Genomic DNA, 9,798 nt, shown 5'->3' on the forward strand with positions numbered 1-9,798 from the left:
AAAGCACAATCATGTCGTCATGTCCTACTGTTTATATTTCGTTAGGGATCAAACACAAATACCGGACAGTTCGTCACTAACACAGAAAATACCGTCACGTCCTATACTGTATAGAGGAGAAGATGCTGCCATTCATTTTCTAACCACTTTAACCGAATATGCTACCCAGGTCATACAGTCGTTAGATGAACATCATATTGGCATGTACCCATTGACAAGAGAACAAGAGCAAATGCATTCTGATGCAGGATTTTGCGACGCATGCGAAAAGCCTTTTGAAAACGACAAAGTTTATGATCATTGCCATCTCACTGGTTACTACAGGACTGCTCTTTGCAATGCATGTAACTTACAAAGACAACGCCAAACATACATCACAGTATTTCTACACAATTCAGCATCTTATGACACCCACCTAATTGTCTCTGCACTCGGTTCTGTTTGTAGTAATAAATTAACCGTAATTCCTCAGTCAAGTGAAAAGTACATATCATTTACTATACAATTGTCCAATCGACTCCATCTCAGATTTCTTGATTCGTTCAAATTTCTACCCGATAGTTTGGATTCGTTAACCTCTAACCTTTTACAACCGGCTGGTTCTACACCATCTATTGAGCAAATAGCTGCTATTCTCAAACACACATCGAAACATTTCGAACATCAAAGTTTACCTCTTGTATCACGTAAAGGAGTTTTTCCATACGAATATTGTGATTCTTGGGCTAAAATGGACGAGGAAAGTTTACCACCTATAGAAGAATTTTACAGCTCTCTTTGTGATAGTACAATAAGTGCAGACGATTATCGGCATGCACAAACAGTTTGGAAACACTTCAATTGTCGCACACTTGGACAATACAGTGACTTATATTTGAAAACAGACGTACTACTCCTAGCTGACATAATGGAATCTTTCCGCAACATTAGTCTCGAGACTTTCAAACTGGACCCAGCTCACTATTTCACACTTCCTGGTTTTTCTTTTGATGCTATGCTTAAATACACTAAAATTAAGTTGGAACTTTTAACAGATTACTCGATGTACGCATTTTTCCATTCCTCTATTAGGGGCGGAATAGTTACGTGTGTTCACAGACATGCAGTTGCAAATAATCACTATACTGGTGCACCTTACAATACAAAAAAACCCAACAGTTTTCTAGCTTTTCTGGACATTAACAATTTATACGGGTATTCTATGTGTGCGGCTCTACCCAGAGCAAATTTTGCTTGGATGAGTCGAGACGAAATAGACAATGCTGTTGCCAACATGAAAAATTGGAGCAAGGACCAAACAGTAGGCTATGTTTTAGAAGTAGACATAGAATACCCAAAAGACTTGCACGACGCACACAACGATTTTCCTTTTCTGGCAAAAAATCAAAAAGTTTTCCCATCCAATCAGACTCGACTCATAACCTCACTTACAAATCACACAAATTATGTATGCCACTATTTACTGTTGAAACAAGCTATAGAACACGGATTGAAATTGACAAACATTCGTAGAGGCATTTCTTTTGAACAAATAGCTGCTATTCTCAAACACACATCGAAACATTTCGAACATCAAAGTTTACCTCTTGTATCACGTAAAGGAGTTTTTCCATACGAATACTGTGATTCTTGGGCTAAAATGGACGAGGAAAGTTTACCACCTATAGAAGAATTTTACAGTTCTCTTTGTGATAGTACAATAAGTGCAGACGATTATCGGCATGCACAAACGGTTTGGAAACACTTCAATTGTCGCACACTTGGACAATACAGTGACTTATATTTGAAAACAGACGTACTACTCCTAGCTGACATAATGGAATCTTTTCGCAACATTAGTCTCGAGACGTTCAAACTCGACCCAGCTCACTATTTCACACTTCCTGGTTTTTCTTTTGATGCTATGCTTAAATACACTAAAATTAAGTTGGAACTTTTAACAGATTACTCGATGTACGCATTTTTCCATTCCTCTATTAGGGGCGGAATAGTTACGTGTGTTCACAGACATGCAGTTGCAAATAATCACTATACTGGTGCACCTTACAATACCCAAGAACCCAACAGTTTTCTAGCTTTTCTTGACATTAACAATTTATACGGTTATTCTATGTGTGCGGCACTTCCGAGAGCAAATTTTGCTTGGATGAGTCGTCATGAAATAGACAATGCTGTTGCCAACATGAAAAATTGGAGCGAGGACCAAACAGTAGGCTATGTTTTAGAGGCAGACATAGAATACCCAAAAGACTTGCACGATGCACACAACGATTTTCCTTTTCTGGCAAAAAATCAAAAAGTTTTCCCATCCAATCAGACTCGACTCATAACCTCACTTACAAATCACACAAATTATGTATGCCACTATTTACTGTTGAAACAAGCTATAGAACACGGATTGAAATTGACAAACATTCGTAGAGGCATTTCTTTTGAACAAAGCAAATTTCTAGAACCATACATAAGTTTGAACACACAGCTAAGACAACAGTCTAAGAATAAATTTCAAAAAGATTTCCACAAATTACTCAACAATGTGATTTTCGGTAAATCGTGTATGAATTTATGGAAACAAATGGATTTAAAGTTGGTTAATAACGAGAAATCGCTATTGAAATATATAGCTCGTCCCTCGTTCAAAGATCGTTTGATTTTTGGTAAGAACATATGTGGTATTACTCTACACAAGGAAAATATTTTGCTAAACAACCCTATTTACATTGGTTTTTCGATTTTAGATTTGAGTAAAACAGTAATGTATTCGTTCCATTATGATGTAATTAGAAAGATATATGGTCCCAGTGCCAAACTCCTGTATCAAGACACGGATAGTCTGATGTATCTGATTAAAACCGCGGACTTTTATTGGGACATAAGGACAAATGAAGATTTGAAACATTGGCTAGACACGTCAAATTATCCTGTAGATCACCCAGCTTATTCAACACAGAACCGAATGGTGGTTGGTAAGATGAAAGATGAATTTGCTTCTAAAGCTCCTTATCAGTTTCTGGGTTTACGGTCAAAACTATGGGCGTGCAGATTGTATAATGAAATTATTGGTCAACAGCAGCAGCAGCAACATTTTGATAAAGAAACAGAAGATAGATTAGAAAATGAACGTAAAGTAGGTCTAATTAAAAAAGCAAAGGGTGTAAAACGATGTATTTTGTCACGCGAATTAACAGCACAACATCCAAAGTCTAATCAATACATTTCATTTCAAGACTATTTTAATTGCCTATTCGAAGGTACAGAGGTGTACAGAAGCCAGAATTTAATTAGATCGAAAAAACATAAAGTAATGACAATTTCACAAAATAGGAAGGCGCTTAGTTGTCAGGATGAGAAACGGTATATCTGTAGTGATAAAATTAGTACATTAGCTTTAGGTCACTATAAAATTCCACTATTAACAGAAAAAGAAGAAGAAGAAGAAGATTTGCCTGTTGTGTCTTCTAGTAGCGAATAATTTTGTATTTGTTGTGTTGCAGATGATATCAAAAATTATTAGATTAAATGTTGATGCTGTCGAAGTAAGTTACAATATTGATCAACAGTGTATGAGAATAAGACACGCAGATTCCGCGATTGTATCAGCTTGTGTTCAACAAGAAAATTGTGGAACTTATTGTGTTAAATTCATATTTAAAATGAATATAAATAGGTTATGGTTTGAAGTTGAATTGACAGTGAGAAAAGCAGATTTTACATGTGTTGAAACAATTGTAAAGTCAAACAGTGCGTCATTTTACTTCTCGTCATTTCTTTTGAAAGGTACATAATTATTTTAAAGTGAAAGTACTCATCAACTTCAACATTATAAAGACTCTATAGTGTGTGTGTGTTTATTCGTGTTTTATATATATAAGTCTTTTCACTTATTGTTGTATGTTACTAACAACACTGACACTATATTTGATTGTTACATTCAGAAGAAAATCATAATGTTTTGAAACAAATGTATGTGTTTTTTGTCAAATCAAATTTGTGTCTTGTATGTCACTAACACACTCTAGTGTTTCACATGTTTTAGAAAATCTTTCACATATTAAAATTGTTTGTTATAAGATTTGTGACTTGTGTTTGTCACTAACACACTCTAGTGTTTCACATGTTTTTAGAAATCTTTCACATATAGGTTAATAGCACTCTTACAATACACTCAATCATGTTTGTTTATCAAAAGAGTAATCGAAAAAGTTTTTGTGTGTGTTCATTACCATAATGTGTTAATAAAAAAAAAAATACATAACTGAATCACACTGGCTCTCTTTCTTTCTTTCTTCTCTTTCCTTACTCAAACTACACTAAAGACACAACTGAAAACTGTGTCAGTTGTAGAGGAAAATCAATATAGCAAGTTTGTCTTGTGACAGTTTTTAGATGCCCTACCCCAATGGGTGGGGGAAAAAAGGGTAGAAAAAACAAATTATTCATTCCAACATCAATTATTCAGCTTCCATTCCTGCTGGGCTTCTTGTTAGCCAATCAATAGCTACAAAGGTAAGTGCAAAAGGTAAGGGAAGATGCGGCGGGGGTAAATTATGCAACCCGCAGTACACCAAATCAATACTCTCAGTGTTCTGGGTCTATGCCCTTACAAACCTTACTGGGGGGGGGGGTAAGGTGGAAATCAATAGCTATTATATTTCAATAGCCTATTAGATGTACAACAAATATTTGTGTGAGTGTGTCTGTGAAATCAAATACATGCTCACTGAGCGCTGTGCGCGTGCTGTGTAATAGATGACGACTGTTACTACTTCTTAAATATTTAATTTCAATAGCCAATATCATATTATGTCTGTGAAATCAATACTTGGAACGTGTGTGCACCCCCTGGCGGGGAAAAGATTTGGTGGTTATGTTGTCTAAAATCTTCTATAGTAGTAGTTTGAGGATAGAAAAAAAAAAATGGAGGGAAATTTTGTTGTGGCGGGAGTGCGCGCACACCCCTGCTTATGGCGGGGAACAAAAATGGAGGGAACTCTATTTGAGGTTAGGAAAGATGGAGGGAAATTTTAGGCGGGAAAAGGTCAAATGACGTCACTGAACAGCTGCTGATGACGTCACGAGGTCAAGTGACGTCAATGATCAGCTGATGAGGGGGGAGGGGGGAGTGGGAGGGGGTGAAAACAGCTGATTTGAATCTTACTCTGTCCTTTTTATCCTACTAAGGCCAATTAATGGCCTATTATAAAAGACAAACAGTTTCATTCCTTTGTGACATGTAGCTTTCTGCTCTGACAACTCTAGAGCTGAATTGAGGCGGTAGCTGGAATAAGGGCCTATAAGCCAAAACCTTGTTTTGAGAAAACAGCCTCCAAAGTTTTCAGATTACCACAGAATTTTGAACTTTTTTCCTACCTACGGAAACCTTGGTTTTTAATCAATTTCATTTCTTTATAAACCTCATCAATTAAAGAGTTTAGAGACAGAATAACTTTGAATAACTCTAAATATGATATAAAAAAGGCCTGCATGGGCCCTTCTTCCAGAGAACAAATTTTTCATGTATTTTATTGTTCTATGGAAGAAGGGCCTTCAAACCAAATACTTATAACACTTGAGATTTTAGTGGGAAACAGTTATTAAAAACATTTTACTATGAAAAGAACACTTTTATTCAACTAATAAAATACTGTACCACATTTATTCTGTATAAAAATATTACTATTTTTTGTTTATTCAATATTACAACTTTCAAACAGATTGGTGTAAAATTCTTTACTCTTGTTCTTCAAATACACAAAAAGGTCAATCAATATACAATATAAAAAACATATTTATTCTGAATAAAAATATTACTATTTTTTATTTATTCAATATTACAACTTTCAAACAGATTGGTGTAAAATTCTTTACTCTCATCCTTAAAATACACAAAAAGGTCTTTAATATCTTGTACTTTAGATTTTTTGATAGAGCCTTTTGGAGCTGGCTCTAATGTCAACTCTGCTGGAATATGTTTGGCGTACTTGAATGGGTCAAGTATCATATTATAGGAACTTGATACAAGCAGCATGCCACAAGGTTTGTACTTGAGTATACAATATTTTTGAATTCTGAAGGAACTATTCCTACTTAAAGGCTTCTTTTCAAAATAAGGTATAAGAGCCTTGTCCCAATCAAAAACAATACTTTGATCATTACGTGAAAGAATGAATGGCGATGGACTCTTTCTTGCTGATACTATTCTTTCAATATACGTTGCAGGGACCTCTACAGTTTCTAGCTTTCTCATATTATTTCGAACTATCCCAAAATTTCGATCACATTGTGAAAATGAATGCCCTCAAACAGAAAATAAGTGAACGACCTCAACCTTGTAACTTTTGGAGAGCCATGAACAAAATCTAAATCTGTTGATATGAGAAGTTCTTTAATATGATAAGGTGAAGAAAAGGAGGATGATAAGAATAATGAGAAAAATAAGAAGAAGAAGAAGAAGAAGAAGAAGAAGAAGAAGAAGAAGAAGAGAAGAAGAAGAAGAAGAAGAAGAAGAAGAAGAAGAAGAAGAAGAAGAAGAAGAAGAAGAAGAAGAAGAAGAAGAAGAAGAGAAGAAGAAGAAGAAGAAGAAGAAGAAGAAGAAGAAGGGGAAGAAGAAGAAGAAGAAGAAGAAGAAGAAGAAGAAGAAGAAGAAGAAGAGAAGAAGAAGAAGAAGAGAAGAAGAAGAAGAAGAAGAAGAAGAAGAAGAAGAAGAGAAGAAGAAGAAGAAGAAGAAGAAGTGGAAGATGAAGGGGAAGAAGGAGGTGATGGAGTAGGAGGAAGTGTGAGTGTTAACTATTGTTAACTATTATTAGGAGGAGAATCTCTTTTTTCAGAAAAATTATGGTTTCCATATCAGGCCTGATCAAGAAATAGTTTTCTGGTTTAATCTCTCTAATTAGAAACTACAACAAAATATAAGGGTGAATATATATTAAAGCATGCATACTGCGTGGGGAATTTTCAGTAATTATTGAGAATTGTATTGAATACTTGCTCTCATATTGTGAAACACATACTGTATTTCTCATTTATAATTTGTGAGAGGAATTCTCAAATGATACTTGTTCTTTTATTGTTAATCTCTCATTCTTTATTTTTTATTTGTGAAAAGGAAAACCAACTCTTCATGATCCAATAATAATGTATTTAATAAAGATGAATCATTAATTGAAAAGTAAGATTATGAATTCATACTATAAGTACCCTACAATATATATTCCTTCTAAAAAAATGATAATTCTCTAAGACAAGTGGATTGGTTGAATGCCTGTTTGAAAGACCACGAAAGGATGACAACCTCTTCAACCAACTCGGAGGGCATTTCTATTCTAGAAATTAAACTCTCATACACTTAAAACAGGATAATGTGTGGTAAATTCCAATTTCTTCCAAACTCCACATTATTTTCCTATAATTGGAGAGAATAGTTGGGCATATTTTAAGATATTTTTTAAAATTTCAATTTATTCAGTTTATGATGCTTTTATGATGTGAGTGTTATACTATCACCCCATACTCTCTTTTGTTCCATATTGGGGCTTTCTATCACATATAATGTGAGTGATGTATATGTGATAAAAATTATTTTTCTAGATTGTGCCTTGGTCACTGAGTAGAAATAATTTTGAAACCAAAGTTCTTTATCGAAAATTCAATTGTTGATCAATCCAATTGATTAACAAACAAGATCATCAAATATATTATTATTACCATCTTCACGCTTACCATCTTCATCCATTGATTATCCACATTCTCCTTCCAAATCACTAATGGAATGCCCTGCACTAGCAACCTTTATTCTCTGCATCCGCTCTTGAATTCACTTTTATCAAATTAATCTTAGCTTTCCCTTTATATGTCTTCTGCATTGAGATTGGTATTAGAATCAATTTTGAAAGGATAGATATTGGTTGAGCTTGCAGAAGAATATCACAATGAACAAAGGAAACAGCTCAAATGTGTAAAACTTAATAAATAATGAGAAAGCTCAAGATAACCATTAAAGCATTCAAGCCAAGTCTAATTATTATGATGATAAAACAGTGATTGGAAAAATATAGGCCTATATTATATCATTCAAAACATTACTAGGAGAAATACATTCAGTACCTTTTTTTAACTTTATATAATTGTTGAGATATTAAAACTTTGAATAAAAAACCTCCAGTAGAAAACCTTTGAAGCCATTCATCTTTTCAAATGTTGCCAAATTAAATCAGAGAAATCTTCTATAATAATTTGCTATATTAATTCTGTGATTGAATCTATTAATTCCTTATAGAGTATCTCTTCTCACAGTATCAAATGATAGTTCTCTATCTCCAAACCGGTATGCCCTCACATTATTGAGCATTCTGGAAGATCTAAGAGTTCAAAAGTGGATTTCTAAAAAAAATTAAGATAAATATTGTAGTTGTTGGTGGTACTTGAAATGCATGTTAAACAGCTCATCAGTTAATAATAGTCCAGTCACGAGATAGTGAAAAAGGGCAGTTTTGATAATTAATTCCGAAAACACAACATTTTTCGGGTAATGATTCTGGAGTATTGGATATCTTTACAAAAGTTGACCTTATTGATTCTTTCAAAACTCTTCTCAAGTGAGAGAAAAATGAGTATATTGTGATTCCAGGCTATTAACTATGTATTCTAACATCCTGCAAAAATTCAGCTTCACCAATATTATGGATAGGGTGACTTATGTAGTTTAAATGAATGTCATAATAGTAATACATCAGCTTCTTCTTTCTTTTCTCATGATATCTTATTCTCTTCATCTCCTACCTATTTTTCTTCATCTCCAAACTTATTTTTCTTCATCATCAAGTTGTTGCTCTTCTTCTTTTTCGCCTTCTTCTGCTTCTTACTATTATCTTTTTGTCATCATGCTCTATTATTTATTCTTCTTCTTCTACTCAAAATCGTCATTTTATTCTTATTATCTACTCATCTTCTTCTTTTTCTTCTCCTCTTCTTCATCATTCTATTCTTCCTCTTCTTCTCCTTCTTCTTTTTATTTTTTCTTCTTCTCATTGAAGAAAGAGAAGAATGGGAAGGAGTAGCAAGATAGAAATAAGAAGTGGTAGAACATGAAGAAGATTAGATAGTGGAAGAAGAAGGAAGAAATCTTCTTCTTCTTCTTCTTCTTCTTCTTCTTCTTCTTCTTTTTCTTCTTCTAGGAGGAGGAAGAGAAAAAGAAGAAGAAGGAGTAGCATATGAGAGAATTAGTGGATCATGAAGGAGGAGAAGAGGATAAGAAAGTTGAAGATATACTATACAATAGTGATAAAAAATAATTAATATTTAAAAGATGATGAGCTAAAAACTTCATATTTTCTTCTTCTTCTTCTTCTCTTTTTCTTATTCCTTTACTTCTTCTTTACATAGCATTCTCATTCTTACAGAACACAGAGTAATATAAATGATACAGTCATGATTCAGCTGTGAGTTTCCCAATCATCAGGAGAATGTTGGGATGAAATGCAAAGAAAACAGAAGGCAGTTGAATAATATTATTTATCACAATAGTCCTATAATTGCTATAATTGCTTCACATGTTGACAGGTGTCTGGTGCCGAGTTGACTGTGTGTGTGTGCATCTGTGTGGTGTGTGTGTGTGTGTGTGTGTGTGATAATGTGAAGGAGTGAGGGGCGACTACCTGTCAGTGGAGTGGGTGATAGAGTTGTTGTGAGGATGGAGTGCGGAAGGGGGGTGAGCGAGACCGGAGTAGGGTTCTGCGCGCTATCTACAATCTGGCAAAGGAACTACTCGATTACGCATGAACAGATAGTCCTATTCCGTTA

At 34.3% G+C, this 9,798-nt stretch overlaps 1 protein-coding gene across 1 annotated transcript; it reads left to right on the plus strand.

Annotated features, from left to right (window-relative positions):
* The first annotated feature begins 255 nt into the window (after positions 1-255).
* On the plus strand, positions 256-3,514 carry LOC120352839. Its single transcript, XM_039435129.1, has 3 exons — positions 256-1,514; positions 2,424-3,122; positions 3,495-3,514. Exons 1-3 carry the CDS (start codon positions 731-733, stop codon positions 3,512-3,514), a joined length of 1,503 nt encoding a protein of 500 aa, XP_039291063.1. The 5' UTR covers positions 256-730.
* Positions 3,515-9,798: the final 6,284 nt, after the last annotated feature.

Source organism: Nilaparvata lugens, chromosome 8, assembly GCF_014356525.2.
Source record: "Nilaparvata lugens isolate BPH chromosome 8, ASM1435652v1, whole genome shotgun sequence".
Classification (NCBI taxonomy): Eukaryota; Metazoa; Arthropoda; class Insecta; order Hemiptera; family Delphacidae; genus Nilaparvata; species Nilaparvata lugens.